A 17204-nucleotide genomic window follows, 5' to 3' on the forward strand; every position below is an offset into this window, starting at 1 on the left:
TTTTATAATAATTCTTTATTTTAAAAATCTCATGGAATCGACACCCCTAAATGGAAATACTTCTTTAATACTTTGACTGCCACGTCATTCATATATGGGGGTCAAGATATTTCACTTTGGAATTAAAACAATTAATTGTCAAGCTAAAATGTTAAAAGAAATAAATTTGAATAGGGTTCATGAATTTCAATGTGGTTACGAAAATAATTATAAAGAAAAATTTTAATTTATGAGGTTTACAATTATCTAAAGTCAATGTTTTGGACCCATAAAAAATTGTACAGTTTTGGTCTGGCGATCAACGTGTTAAAGGACATATGAGAGCGTGTATATACAGGGTGTTCGACCACCCCTATTTTAATAGGAGATTGTAGAGGCCAAAATAAGACGAAAATCAAGAATATCAATTTGTTGATGGAGGCTTCGTTAAAAAGTTATTAACGTTTAAAGTTCCGCCCGTTCTGAATTTTTTTTTCGAAAATGCGCAGGATTTCGGGGGTATGTCTATTGACCAAAAATGATTGTAACTGACCCTAGCAACCAAAAATAATTTTTCCAGAACGATATGAAATTTTTTTTCCCGTCGAAAAATTTCACACCTTCTCGAATTTTTTTCTAGAAAGTGGGTAGTATTTCGGGGGCATGTCTATTCACTAAAAATGATTGTAATTGAGCCTCGCAACCGAAAATAATTTTTTCAGAACGATTTGAAATTATTTTTTTTTCGTCGAAAAATATAGGCACCTAATTAGATTTTCGGTAAGGAATTTTTTTCACGAAAGTGCGTAAGATTTCGAGGGTATGTGTAATGATCAAAAACGATTGTAATTGACCCCCGCATCCAAATATAATTTTTCCAGAACGATTTGAAATTTTTTAATTTTGTTGAAAAATTTGTCCACCTACTCGAATTTTTTTCTCGAAAGTGCATAGCAATTCGAGGGTGTGCCTATTCACCAAAAATGATTGTAATTGACCCCCACAACCGAAAATAATTTTTCCAGAACGATTTGAAATTTCTGAATTTAAATGTTAATAACTTTTTAACAAAGCTTCTGACAAGAAATTTATATTCCTGATTTTCGTCTTATTTTGGCTTCTAGAATCTCCCATTAAAATTTTTTCCAGTGGTGGCCGAACACCCTGTATACATTTTTCACAGATGAAAGGTTCAAATCAAACTTGCAGGGAACGAGCAACAATCGCTCGAGAAGGGTGAATCCTTTTGCAATGACCGTGGAACATCCGACAAAATTTTGTTGACGTCACAGCGGACTCGGTGCATCCGATGATTCCAGTGCCTAATTCGTCGGAGGCGGCAACGAGTCAGGAAGAAAATCATCCGAAGTCAACGAGGAGAGGGCACGGACGAGCTGTTGCGCGATTGGTCGCCGTTAGGGGTGTCTGAATACTTCGTGGGTGGTTGGGAGCGACTATATAAACCGTTTCACGGATCATGGTACATCGCAGTCGCTCTCACGTGTTGCTTCGCCACCAGTTCCGGGATTATTTCTTCGTCGGGACGTGTCCGGTACGCAACATTGGTTGCTCCGTAACTGGAACCCTCCGTTTCCGGTAGAATCGTCGTAGAGTTTTCAGTTTTCACGATCCCTGGGTAGAAAGACAGGCGTCATTTGGCCCGTTCTCGGACGCGTCCAGGGAAAATGATATAAATTCTTTCGGCGATGCCGCGACCCGATCGCGAAAGCAGAAAATGAGGGTATAATTTGCCGCGAAGAGGTAAAGGGTGGAAGAGTGACGGAGACAAGTATTTTTCGTTCGAAGTACGCGCGTGATTTAATCGGCGATTGAGGCTCCCTATCGTCGCAGACCGTCGACTAGACTAGAAACGTTCGAAAGGGAGGAAAATTGCATTCGGGAACGATTATTCGAACGTGATTCAATTGCTCGGGATCGATTGCTGGATAAACGTCGGTTAGAGGTTCGAAGCATCTGGTCAGGATTTAATTCCTTCTGGTAAATATTCAATGAGAATTGGCATGTTGGGAAACTACAGGAACGATTCAAGTTTCACCAGGTGCCTAAGTTTCTTAACAATTTGCCAATGAGCCGCTGTCATTGTTTTAGTCATTTATTAAACTTATTACATTTGTTCAGTTTCAAGTTTTATCTCCTATGCTCGTTACGGTATCTGTATTTTTTATAACAATATTTGTAGCATACGTGTCTCATTTAGTTTATTATATTTAAAATCGATCGACGATTCGTTTTTTAGTGCACATGATAGTTCATCGAATTAAATTAACTCCTTTCCGTACGATTTACAAGTAAGTAGTTAATTACAAGTAATCTTTCAAATGTGTATTATTTTGTTTAAATTTGTTCACATATGCAATGCTCGTGAAATACGAACAGTGTTGATTTTAATATACAGGGTGTTCGACCACCCCTGGAAAAAATTTTAATGGGGGATTCTAGAGGCCAAAATAAGACGAAAATTAAGAATACCAATTTGTTGATGAAGGCTTCGTTAAACAGTTATTAACGTTTAAAGTTCCAACCGTACTGAATTTTTTTCTTGAAAATGTGCAAGATTTCGAGGGTATGTCTATTCACCAAAAATGATTGTAATTGACTCCGGCAACCGAAAATAATTTTTCCAAAACGATTTGAAATTTTTTTTTTCCGTCAAAAAATTTCACACCTTCTCAAATTTTTTTCTAGAAAGTGGGTAGGATTTCGGGGGTATGTCTACTGACCAAAAATTATTGTAATTGACTCCCGCAACCGAAAATAATTTTTTTAGAATTAATTAAAAATTTTTTTTTTCGTCGAAAAATTTAGGCACCGTCGATTTTTCTTAAAAATTCGTTTTTGATTTTTAATAATTTTGTTTGACGCCCTACAAAAAAGTTGTTTAATACTTGTTTGTAGGTGCCCATGAGCTCTATTCCAGAAAAAAGTTTCATTGAAATATATTCACAATTGTAGAAATTATGGCTGTTCGAAAATTGGACCATTTTTATGGGGTTCTTCTCATTTTCCGGGGTCAAGGACCAACTTTTCGAATATTTTTGCGATTTGTACATATTCTCCACCAAAATACGCGTAGATTGCTTTTTTGAACATTAAAATTGTCCAATCCGTTCAGAAGTTATGACGTTTTAAAGATTCGCATGAAAATTCCAGCAGACATTTCTGGCTAGAAATTATATTTTCGGTAAGGAATTTTTTTCTCGAAACTGAGTAGGATTTCGGGGGTATGTCTGTTGACCAAAAATGCTTGCAATTGACCCTTGTAACTAAAAATAATTTTTCCAAGACGATTTGAAAGTCTTTTTTTTCACCCAAAACTTTCAGCACTTACTCGAATTTTTTTCTCGAAAGTGGGTAGGATTTCGGAAGTATGTGTATTCACCAACAATGATTGTAATTGACCCCCGCAACCGAAAATAATTTTTCCAAAACGATTTGAAATTTTTGAATTTAATTGTTAATAACTTTTTAACGAAACCTCCATCAACAAATTGGTATTCTTGATTTTCGTTTTATTTTGGCCTCTAGAATCCTCTATTAAAATTTTTCCCAGGGTTGGCCGAACACCCTTGTATGTGAACTACTTATTGCCAAATCGATTAATAAATGGAAAAGGAAATAAGTTGATAAAATAATATACACTCTTTCTTAAGGTTTCTTTTACAATTTAAATTTCTTTTTGTCAATGTGTAGTGTTGAGCTAAATTTTTAAGGGAATTTATTTTTAATATACAAAATTGGAAAAATGGATTTTATAGGATAATTCTCAGTTTAATCACTTTGAAAATGTCAATATATGAAAAAACAACATTGAATAACATTTCAATGAAATATCAACAAGTTACATTGTGACGATGTAATAGCTTTATCGGAGGAAGAGGAGGGAATTGATCACACACGATCGAGTTCAATGTTTTTCATAAAATTCTATGTTTCAAATGTTACTTCAAGTTTGAGTACAAAACTAGGTACGAATTTATAGAATGATCTTTTATATTGTAATAATATTGAACTGACGTGTACTTTACGTATCTTCAAACCTGATTACTTGATTACTGGAAACGGAGATTCCTGAAAACAAATTTTACTTCGATTTCATTGTTTCGATTTATTTTTAGCCAAGGAAGCATTCTGTCATGAATTGCAAGATTTTATGATCGTATAGACAGATGTACGATCTATAATCCAGTTTCACAAATATACGACACACTATTCGGTGCTTAGCGATATTTTTATGTAATTGAAAACATTTTTTTTAAATCGCAAGGTTATAACGAAATATTAAATATTTGTTGGGTGTTGAAAACTTTTCTTAACATTGTCAGATTGTATGTAGTTCAGTGAAACTCTCTTACATTGGATTCAAAACCACTTTGAATGGTACTAAAAAAAATGTGACATTTCCTGTTGAAAAGAATGAAATTAAAAATAATTCCTAGAAATAATTTTATCCTGAAGAGTATCTGCACCATAGTTTGAAACATCGATATAAATCGAATGTAGGTTCGTGTTATTGTTCTTCCATTCAAAAAATATTAACGATTTCTTTATCGCAGATATCTAAGTTTATTATGTCATGTCTCACATTTTATAGGCATTTTCGTTTCTGTATCTGTAATATTCTGTCTATTTTCTGAAAGAAAAGATGTGGTTTGGTCTTGATATCAGTACGACGTTTTTGAAACCGATTGCACGAAAATTCTTATTATTTTTGTTCGCAAGTTCAGTTTCAAACAGTATTCTATATTTTTTGTGCGTAAAGTATTACTATCAGAGTAATAGTTTTAGTAATGATTTAATAGAGTTAAACGAATCGACAATTAGCGATATTTTTGCAACTTCAACATACAGCGAAGAATCTAGAATAGATTACGATTTTAGTTATAATTTTGTTAGTAAATTTGATAATAATCGAAACAAATAAATATGCAAACTATAAAGATAATACTAGATAGTTTCAGACTTTATCACGACAAAAAAAATGGCAAAAAACTAATGCCAATGAAATTTATGTCTTTTTTATACTTCATTTAATAGAATCAATAATGCAAAAATCTGTTTTGGAGTAGCACTGGTTGAAAAGACATTGATAACCCCTTTGTATTATAAAAAATATTGTCATGCCATAGATTTCGTTTGCAGAAAAATTGTAGTTGTACGTCTAAAACATGTTTTTTACATTTTATATCATATATATACATTTTGTACTTCAAATTAATCCTTTTACAGATCAAATTCATTTTTTCAAAAATCAATTTTTTCTAGAAATTTCTTTTCTAACACTAAATTTGCGGAACCCACCAATTTGACAGGTTTCAAATTCTACATTTAAACTCACAGAATTCATATATACATATTATTCGTTAGCAATTAATATCGAATTTGATTGATCTGAAGTTATGAATCTGTGTCCTAATTAAAAGAAAAACCGCGTTTAAATGAAATCGTCAATATAACAGGTTTCAATAAAAATATGTGCAATCAATGTTCGTAAATAGACCGTTGTTAAGCCATTAAAGTTATTATTCTGAAATAAAAATAAATATTTCCATGTATGTAATAATACTTAAACAAAAAATAATATAAAATTAATATAAAATACTTATTTATCACTAAAAGTATCACTTAGTCGTGTAGTTAATTACGAATAAATCATACAAAAACGACAAAATGGTTGTATAAACGACACTGTATTACTTCACTTTTGAGTCACTTACAAGATGAATTTGATTTTCAGAAGGATGAATATGACTTGTAAAAAGTCTAGTTTGGTATGCATAACTTGTAAAATAAATTTTGAACCAAAAAAATAGGCATTTTTCTTACGACTTTTCGTAAATATGATTTGTAAAAGGTCTAATTTGGTATGCATAACTTGTAAAATAAATTTTGAACCATAAAAATAGGCTTTTTTCTTACGATTTTTCGTAAATTTATTAGATTGTTAAAGGATTAATAGAAAATGATTTCAATCTGGTGTCATGGATTCGAAACGCGATCGAATGTTTCTAAGTGTTCTCGTTAACATCAGTTGGATTCCCAAGATCGCAGGTAAACGTGCAGAAAGGTCGTTGTTTTGTTGTCGAATCGTTGAGAGAGTTCGAGAGGTAGGGGAGGGGTGAAAATGGTTAGCCAGATATCGGTGAAAATATTTGGGTATTGTTTTTGCAGGCAAGAGGATGCTCTCGCGAGGTAAAAGGGCTCAGTTGGTGCCGTGTTTCGGTAGCGTTGAGTTCGCGATGTGTTTGTGGATTGCGTGTGCAGTTTTAACCCTGGTCGCTTCCCACCCGAATTTCTACACCCTCCGGTATGGAAAACGACACGAGCCACGTGCGGGTGAGTTATGAGTTCTCTATAATTTACGATATTTTTTACGGTTACTTTAATTATTAAATATAGTGGTACCGCAATTATTTCATCTAATTAAGGTACAGCATGTTCGGATAATATACTTTTCATTTGGTTGACATTAAAGACAGTTTAGTAGGAAATAAACTACCGTTGCAAGTAAAACAAAACTTTAAAGAGATTTTCTGCTATAGAACGTCGAAGAAATTCATCCTTATGCATATCAAATTAATACAACGTCACATGGGCGTTTGTTGTAATTTTATGACAATTGATATTTTATGTTATTCATGAAATAACAATTTTATTTCAGAACAATAACATCAGATTTTATTTTTGTTACAATAATTTAGGAACACAAATTTGTAGAAAAGCTTGATTTGCAAAAGGGATAATTTGGAGATATCTATAATAGTTTTTTCAAATAATAAATGCTTTTGAGGGGATATTATACTTATTATTGAAATTATCTGCTTCGTAGTTTTCATAGCTTTATACAGCTTCTTTGATAATTGAATTGTTTTTTGCTTAATTAGTCTTTTCCATTTGTTCCCTTAGATCATTTGTATCGAACTCAGTTCGGTGTTCGGGCCAATCTGTACTTTCTTACCATATCATGGGCCACAGATGAACTATTTTATCGATAAAAAATATTTTAAAGACAATTTGTCAGTCATACCAAACAGTTATTCTGTCGTGACATTACAAATATGTATAGGATTGAAAAGAAAACAATAATTTCCATGGAAACAGGTTGATTCTGTTTGAGTTATCAAAGGGTATAGATACAAGCACATATTTTACGTTAACTATGGTGTTGATTTAATTTTTTTTATATTCTATATCATTGAAAGGTACTATAATGTATAATATAAAATTTATATTATAAATAAAAGATATATTATTTGTGTCCTAAGTAAATAATATATCTCTTTCTCAATTTTCTTCGATTTGTACAATAATTGTGTTTCTAATAAAATTGTCAAATGGGCCAAAGAATTTTCAGTATACTTTTCATTTATAATAATAATAATTATTTTTATTTATATTTTGAAATATATTAGAATATAAAAGTGGAAACTACATAGATAGAATATTTCTCTTAGTTTCCTAGACGACATTATCTGGATAATAAAAATTTCAAGTTAATGATGGCAATGATCAGATAATCGAGGTTCTACTGTACAATGTATTTAGTTACCACACTTAAATGAAACATATCACATAAAATTGGTCGGATTTGCATTCGATGTCAGGGATTTTTATAACATTGTAATGCTGATTTGCTTAAAAATTCAGAACTTTTAGAGAATTTTGCGATCAGCTTTTTCTTGGGTTAATACGACACAAAATTATAAGATTATGTTTTATAAGTTGTTCTACGATATTTTAATTTTATTGCATTAAGTATCGCTTACTGTTTGTGAGGCAATGTGATGGAAATTCTTACACTTCATGATAGTTAAAATTAAGCGTATAATGAGAAGAGTCGATCACAGTTAAGAGTTTAATGTTACTGTCCTAGTTTCAGATTCATTTCAGACATTCAGATTCACCTACTTTTTCAAAGAGATTACGAAACTATTTAATATTTTTTATATTAGTTTTGCTTGTAACGTATCTTTGAAATCTTGTAGTGTTTTTCTCGACATTCATAAGCATCTCAAAAAACATTGGCAAGTTGAAAATAATTTTTTCGTTAAGTCTTCCTTTTAATCCATACCATAATAAAATATTTACAAAAGTTCTACACTTGTTTCTCTAAAAAAAAAAAGAGTATGAACAAAATTCAAAGCACTTATTTTTATTATTACACGTGCATGTATTTAAAAATGAAGTATTTTATAGTTACATGTCAAGCACCGTTTCGTTTCATCACTTCATATTTGTGCAATGTAGAAAGTAGAAACAATATACGACGCACCCACAAAACAAAAACTTCCAATTACTGTAATTCACATTTCATGTACGAAGCATAAAAAGAAACTTTCATAATCGCATTGCACGTTCTTCGAACAAGGATATGGCTTTAAAATTTGTCATTTTCATGATTTCACTAGATCGTTAGACATATTTATTAAAAAATTGAGCAAACAAATCCGTAAATCGAAAACACTAAACCGTGTACTACAGTCTTTGAACTATTTAATATTTTATTGCACTTACCTTTGTATACAGTATACACCGGAACTATAAAGAAAGTCTCAATTAGCTAATGGAGCTCAGAAAAACAAAGAAGACTGAATAAACATAGATAATTAAATCTTTATAAGAGTACTATCACTGGATTGGCTATGTTTTTTCGATGAAAATGAGTATGAACACCACCCTATTTCTAGTATTTTTAATTACACGTTAATGGGATTATTTTTAAAAGCTTTTAACTGCGTGTAGTTAGAAATTGGTTAGCTAGAATCGTCTTTGAAGTTATTTTTACTAGAAAAATCTCACGAAGGCATGATAATAAATCTAATATAAAATTTTTTATTTTCGTTAGAGTAATAGAAATTGTCGCTCAAAAACGAGCAGCACTAATCGCTTACTTGCGATTCTAAGAAAAGTTTGAATAAGTTTTTACTTTCCAATTTCCGCGTATACAAAGGTGGAAACGAAAAAAGAAGATTGAAAAAAAGAAAAACAAAAGTCAATACTGGAAAAAAGTGGTTTAATATAAATAGTTAGATAATGAAATATATAATTTAAAAATGTAAACATGTACAATTTTATATATATAATAAACAATAAAATGTACCATTTTTATCCATTATCAATAGTAATTGTTTATTACATTACTAAATAGAAATTTATCAAAAATTTATTCCAACCAAATGGTGCAATAAAAAGGACAACGAAACCAAATAAAATTGAATACAATTTTCACTATAACTTTTTTATAAATAGCCAAATAATACTTTGGAACTACTTTGATTATAAAACTTTTTTAAATAGAGATTTCAATGAGTACTTAAATTACATACTTAGATATTAGAGAGACGAATTCATGCCTTCAAACGATGTTTCAGAAACAGACTGTGTCGTACTCTAACTCTGTTCTCCGATTGGTTGTCAGCTACACAAATGATCTGAGTTCATTTTTAGCATCGAACAGGTGTTGGAAACGTGTAAAAGGTGTCCAGTAATTTTCTTCCCGTTCGCACTCTCTGTTTTCGCGATTCTGTAATTAGACACGGTACAATCGTTTCGTAGGTGAACAATGGTGTCGTCTCCAATTAGACCTTACCAAGTTTCCGGTTACACGATCTTTCCGCACGGAATACGATTCGAATGCAAATGGTATCGTGTGATCGGTCCTTTCGATCAACCCTCTTTTGTCGCATTCGACGTACGATAATTGGTCAACCCCTGAATTCTTTCCCTTGGCCAGTTCCAATTAAAAAAACTCCTCGCGAGTAATTCTCTTCTTCTTTAAAATGCTCGTGCTTTTTCAACGAACCGTCGAAGACGATGCTCGTCAATTCCTGCCAGGCGTTAATAATTGTTATTGCCTCACTGACAACGTCCTTTATACTTTCGTTTACAGAGGTAATTCACTTTCGGTCTCGGGTTCGATAATGAGACAATTCACTAACTATGGACAACTCCATCATATTGGACTCCGTACAGCAAATAGAACTTTGAGAAAATTTTTCGAATTTGGGGGACGTTCGAGGGTGGAATTTTGACTTTCTGAAAGTTCACTTAATCTTGGGAAAATATGTAGGATTTATAAATTTCTTAACATTTCCGGAATATTCCGGGAGTCAGACACTAAATAAGGTTAATATTTTCTCTATACTAGAATTTTTAATTTTATTTCTTCTACTATTATTGTACAAAATTAACGCTTTCAATGTTATTTCAAATTGCTTTTATCGTAAGATACCTTATATGTATACTATACTTTGTGGTCCAAATATAGCGTTGGAAGTTGCTTTTAGGAAATTTTTGTTTAGTCTATATTTGGGAGATAGAATTTTTCACTTAGGAGTTAAAAAAATTAATTTTGATGAATTTCGACGAGGTTATAAAAATAAGTACTACGACAAATTTAAAATTAGGAAGTATCCAATTGTCTAAAAACAAAATGTTGATCTCGCAGAAAATTTCTGGCAGTCAACGTATTAATTAGGTGGTCTAGTGCAGTAGTGGCGAACCTGTGGCATGCGTACTAAAAATGGAACGCACGAAAATTTGTAGAATTATTATATTTATTATATTTATTTGTACCAAAGAAACTAAAAGGATAGATACTTGAAGAAATGTATATTGCAATGAAAATAAATGTTTCTTCCTTCTCTTATAGAAAATTTTCAGAAAATCGAGTAAATTTTTTATAATTTTTCTAGTATTAAATGTAATTGTTCTTTTGTCATTTGGACAACTCTTATAAAACTGAATAATATTCGCTAAAATTAATTTCTTTATTGTGCATGGTTATAGAGTTAAGCAGTTAGAAGTTGTATGTTTTTAAAAAAATGTTTCAAACCAATGTTATTCACTTTTATGAGTTTTACAAATGACAAGAGAACAATATTACTTTGAAAAGAATATGTTGCAAGTGAAGTATCATTTAATTTAAAAAGAAGTGAAGTTGACATCTTCGTTAGTTTCTGAGAAGACAGCTTGTAACAGTTTATTCGGGTTACATATCGTACAGGGTGTAAATATACTATATTTATTAACGAAAATATTACTAATTTTTTTTATCAACGAAAAATTATTCTTCATAGAGGTACACTTGAATTGCAGGTAATCTGTTCCCGTTGGGAAGCAGGTACGGACGCAGTGACGGTTTTCAAAAGGACGGAAAATCGTTGCCTAAACTGGTACAAGTGGTTCCAAGGGTGGATCGATTCTTTTGGGGTAGTCGATATGGAAAACGATCCTCCCCAGATTATCGGACTGTTTCCTCGGTGAATCAATTCAGCGCCGTCTTGGATTTCATGGATCGCGTCAATGAAGTAAATCTCGAACAACAGAACGACGCGAGTAACGTGAACGATCCTGATCTTCTGACTTAAGACTATCGTTTCATCGGTCTGTATTGTTTATCTGAATTCTGTCAAGTTTCCTAAATAAAATGTATTTCTTAAAAGTGAGAAAAGGAAAATAGAGATAGAACAATAAAGTAGAGAATGAACCAGATACAGAAAATTAACTCTTTGATTCTAAATATTATTTCCATTTCTAAGTTACTGACGAGATGCATTTAATATTTTTTCAGTGACGAAATCATGTTAATTTCGCAATAGTATATACATATACATATAGTGAGTTGAGAACAGTTAGGGTTTAATTTATTAATCAGATTGATTCGGTGCTTACTCTGGCATTGAAGTCACTTCTAACGTCGAAAATGTATTTTCAAACACGAAGTCCTTTGGTTTTGGTTTTTATAAGAGTATTTACAGTAATTTCAATAAATTTATTTCAGTTCACGTATTGAACTTTTACTTAAATCTCTGCATGTATTTGTCAAATTAATGGAAGTTCAAGTACAAAGAACTAGCTTTTTATTTAACTACATTAAGTTTTGCTTACATATAGTTTACACACGAATTATTCTTTGTTAATTTCTTGTATTCAGCTAGTTAAATATTAGGTTGATTATGTTAAAGATGTTATGAAAAACCTGTGACAAATTATTAAGAATGTTCAGTTTAAAAGGTTAATCCTCAGTCTTTAATCTTTAATCCTTAAAATCCCCTGTAACGATGTAAGGGTTAAAAATCTGTTGAAAATACGAAGCACAAAGAGATCTTCTTTGGAGTTATGAACATTGTCTTCAAAGAAGAACTCTCGATGTTTTTTTTCTTTTCTTGCAGATATCTGGAGGACTCGTTATCTATTCTTCTGCAAATAAAACAAAATAAATGGAGAGACGAGAGATTATAAGACGCACAACAGCGATCGCGGGTGATCCATCGATCTGACGGGCACGCTTCGAATTTTCGTACAATTCCGCCGTAATAATTGTTTATTTTTAATCGGGTCTAAGGTTTTAATATATCGAGAAAATCGTTCGAACACGCCGAAGATGAAAATTTTGTTGAAAGCAAGCATTTGTCGTAAAATTCCGCACTTTTAAAAATATTCTTTCAAAGTACTTAAATAAGTTTTTGCAAATCGCAAAATTATTTAAGTATTGTTGAATTTCACGCATGTCGTATAATGAATTTGTTTTGAGAAAAGTACGTTAATTTGTCTTGATAAAATAATTATATATTTTAACCTTTTATTTTGTGAAATTAGACTTTAATCACTACTTATATGTATATTTGAACATAAAGTACTCAAAACAAGCATTAATTAGTAATTTATATCTGTTGTATGTAACGTTTCTATGAAAAATAATTAAGCAATTATGTCAAGAAATAGAAGTAGTTGTCTTTAACCGATTTTCGATTTTCTTTTTTCACAAATAATTTAACAAGACGTAAAAATATCTACTTGCAAGTTGCAAAGCGTTATATCATTTAGTAGGTCACGACTGAAACAGTTTTTTTGTAGTAATTCACCTTGCGAGCAACTTTCGAGGCAAGCTCGATTGCCTTAAGGGAACAATAACGTTTTTTCGCGCAGGTTAACACGTTGTAATTATTTTTGCAAAAGTTTAGCTGGGCAGTCAGTAGTAGAGGTGCATGTTAGGTCGGCCCATCGGGAAATTCTACTTTCCGGTATTTTATAAATCTTTTTCTTCCCTCGAGTCCTCTTTCCAGTTACTTCGCCTCACTTAATATTACTGCTTAATTATTTAACGCGATATCACAATTTTTTACCATCAAACAACTTAAGAAATCTCTGAAACTTTGGTTTGGGTATTGATCTTCATGAACTATTGTATTTAAGAGAGAAATTATTAGACGCAAGCCATTGAAATTTTGTAAAGATACTTGTTCGTATTTTAACCCTTTCTGACCCGAATAAATTATTTCAAAAAGAGAAAATAGTTTACTCGAAACCATTAGTGCGATAGAATCACAAAACGCATTTATACAGGAAGATTATAAATTTCAAAATTTTTTTAAATCATACATATTAGATTACTTTTTTCATTTATCGAAATAAAGTATCATACTAAAAATAAAATAAAATACGGTATGTATTTCTAAATTATCAATATAATATCTATACACCGACGCAAAAAATGTCATTCCATCGACTTCTTATTTTAAATTGTTATAATAACGCAACTACTGACTCGCTATAAGCAGAAACAACTTACATTACCAAATGCTACTATTTGTTATATTGTCAAAATATAGTTATGTCAAACGGAATGGGGAAGTTTATAGGTGAAATTATTAAGTTTAAAGTTAGCGGTGCTCTACAGAATTGTTGGTGATTATTTCAAATAATTATCTATAATACTATTACAGAAATAGAAATTATCACAAACATCGTGTTTCAAAATTTCTGTACCCGTATTGGCTCTTCCTAATTATCCGAATCAACCGCTTCAATGTTTACCCATACTAGTAATTAATACTAGTGATTAATAAAAATATCGTCTGATCGCTATAGCGAAAGTGTAAAATTAAATTTTATTTTAATATTCGATAGTTTTTGAGTTACCAGAGTTGTCAATAGGAAACCTTATTTCCCTGAAACTAATGTCTCCACACTAATAAATTTTTAACGAATATAATAAATAAAATATCTATTTCTTGGATCGTCGAGATCAGAAAAATGCTTTAAAAGATTTTTCTTTCGTATTTCCAAGTACATAGAATTTCGATAGCTTTTCCGTTACATTACTTTTTTCTCGTAAACAGTCTATTTTTATTTCTCGTAGTCTCCGTTGAAGAGTGCAACAAATTTCCATCGCAATCGAACAAGCGAATTCAGATTTGATTATTTCATTTGCTTTTACGGTTTTTACTTTTGAAACCATTCGAGTGGCTATTTCGTTCTTTTTCTCGAAGCTTGGAAATTGCAAAAGCGATAACAATAACATTTAATTTCTCGGTCAAGCGCGGCGTGCTCGAACGATTTCGGATTGGTATGGTTCGTTCGCGATAATTAAACGATTCAGGAAATGCGAGACACGTTCGTTTCTGTAACGTTTCGCGGATTTCGAGCGAACATGCGATTTCCTCTTCGATACAGTTTACTACTATTGTTTCGCGAGTCAACCAGCGTATTCACTATGTTACAGTCGTGAAATATGTTTATGATAATGTATGCTAAATAAACGATGAATTTATTCCGGTAGAACGATCAATTTGTGACGTTCTTAATGGCTGACGAAAACATACACGATCTATGAAACAAATAACCAGACTTCTTAAAAAAATTCAAACCGCAACAATCTTTGCAGAAAAATATTTTACTTTATTCAAAGTACTATATTTATTGCTGAGTTAATTTATTCAAAGTTCAACTAATGCATTGAACAACTATAGTTTTAGATGTTTGAAATGTTGTCATAACGATTTAATTACATGGTTCTTTGGTTTTGTTTCCGAATGATATTAGAAACATCGTGTTTCATCACCAGTAATAATCAAATCGGAAGCAGTTTGAGCAAAATGGTTTGAATTTTGTTATCAAAGTATGAAGAACGCCTTGAGTTTTCTAACTATATGGTGTAACATTCAATTATGTCATTCGAAAGTTTATTGAATACACAATAAAAAATTATTAAGGTGTATAAGGTCAAAGAATATTTATCGAGATATTATATTTAAAAAATTTAAGGTGGCCTTCATATTTTGATAAAAAAGGAAAATAATAAAAAATTAATTATTGGCGCGTACGTTCCTCTTTATACTAAACAATTTTCATTCGAAACAATTTTTGATACAACATGTAGTTTACAAGAAAAATTAAGGTGAAGAAGTTAAATGATTATTTTAAACTTTTCGTTCATATGACTGGAGTTCCTGTTCGGGTAAGTGGATTTATTCGAAAAAAATTGTGAATACTCTTGAACCATACATTAAGCAGTAAAACTGAACATACATACGATATTTTAACTAAAATTATTTTTTATTTAATATTTGCTTGTAGAATACAAAAGAAAAAAAAATAGTACAATCTTCTGGTTTTTCAAATCAAATTTAACACTCGTGACATTATTATTATTTTGCTTTATACGGTTTTTTGTGTAGTTGGATTTTATCGCAGCTCATTTAGGTAAATATTTCAGATTTAGGTACATTTAGCATTTCGTTTATAAATCATTAACCTTGACAGGTTGTTCACATACGCTTAGACATATTTTGTTGTGGTAGAATACAACTGTTTCTGCACTCTTTACCATAAATCAGTTATCATTATTGTGGGAGCACTATATTTGTTTGCTGACTTAATTCACAATATGCTCAGACATTTTCAATTGGATTCATATTTGAGCTTTGAGCAGACTACTCTATAATTTGAAATAGTTGAGTTTGCAATCCATTTCTACATTGTTCCCAATTGTTTCGATATAATAGACCTATTAACACCGAAAATGAAATTATTTGCTTAACATGACACGTTAAAAGAACTTCATTTCTCTTCTTCCAACACCAAGAACGCCCATCTGATAAAATTCGATTAATTTTAGCTTCATCGGAAAAAATTACTTTTTTTCATTGCTTGATACTCCATTTTACATATTTTTTTGCAAAACTCAACTGGGATTTGACATTCCTTTTTGATAGAGCAGGTCTTTTTTCTTTTAAAATTAACTTCTTTTAATGCTTTTCGAACCGCCTGCTTACTAATTCTCTTTCCAACATCAGTTTCTAATAGTTTTGTAGTCGTTTTGCAGTCGCCTTCGGAAGATATGGGGACTTCATTACAGTATTTATTCTGTATTTTATGTATAAAATCATAAACCTGATTTTAATTGAAAAATAATATTATTTTTCATATACTATACTCCTGATCAAAATTCATAATTCCAAGAATCTTAATGCGGTACAAAACCGTCTTCGCGAAAGCAATTGCACGAAACAAAATAATAATATCATGAATGTTAAAGTTTTGAAAAGCCAGAAGATTGTAGATAATACCATTTATTCTGTTTCTTTTGTACTCCGCATGAAAATATCGAATAAGAAATTATTTCTGCTATTGTATCTGTATTTAATTAAAAGTATGGATTTAAGCTGAATGAAAACATATACCTTTAATAAAAATTTCAACGAAATCAAAAATTTGCGGTCTGGACGGGAATACCCAGTTAAGGGAGTATTGCTGTCTAGGCTGTAATTTTTTCGGCCTTTTTTTGTGATTTTTTTTTTAACGACAGGTAGGTTGTTTTGTAGTGACATTTTGCAGATATATTTATTTGTCTTATAGGTATGTATAGTATTTTTTTCATCAAAAAATATTAAAAATTGCGAGAGTTATAGCTTCTTGTTTAAAAAAATGCATTTAAACTGGCTTACATGATATTTCAAGATCTAGCAAACCGATTGACTTCAAATTTGGAGAGAATATTCAGCAGACGCGCCTTTATAGCTGGAACTAGAGATTTAAAAAAATATTGAGTGTTACAACAAATAGAAATTCGAAACTTGAAGCGTTGCCATTTCTTTATTTATCAAGATTTTGACTTCTCCCTAGTTCCTGCTATAACTACAACCTTCCTTATGAAGATACTTTAACCCCCTCTGTTTCAAATTATCTGGAATCCTGGAAGCCATTGGGGCACCTTTTCCAAACGAGCCATTAAATAAGAAGTTATAATTCCCACGATTTTTAATATTTTTCCATGAAAAAAATATTGTACATGCTTAGAAGACGAATAAATATATCTACAAAGTGTCAGCACAAAACAGCTTATCTATCATTAAAAAAAAAATCACAAAAACGACCGTGAAATTGACAGTCTAGACAGCAATACCTCCTTAAGGAACGTTCGA

At 31.2% G+C, this 17204-nt stretch overlaps 1 protein-coding gene across 1 annotated transcript; it reads left to right on the plus strand.

Annotated features, from left to right (window-relative positions):
* Nucleotides 1-1490: 1490 nt before the first annotated feature.
* LOC143351036 (uncharacterized) lies at nt 1491-12240 on the plus strand. Its single transcript, XM_076782787.1, has 4 exons — nt 1491-1977; nt 6169-6333; nt 11095-11382; nt 12171-12240. The coding sequence occupies exons 2-3, from the start codon at nt 6177-6179 to the stop codon at nt 11364-11366; spliced, it is 429 nt and encodes a 142-aa protein (XP_076638902.1). The 5' UTR covers nt 1491-1977; nt 6169-6176; the 3' UTR covers nt 11367-11382; nt 12171-12240.
* The last annotated feature ends 4964 nt before the right edge of the window (nt 12241-17204 follow it).

This window comes from Colletes latitarsis, chromosome 2, assembly GCF_051014445.1.
Source record: "Colletes latitarsis isolate SP2378_abdomen chromosome 2, iyColLati1, whole genome shotgun sequence".
NCBI classification, from domain to species: domain Eukaryota; kingdom Metazoa; phylum Arthropoda; class Insecta; order Hymenoptera; family Colletidae; genus Colletes; species Colletes latitarsis.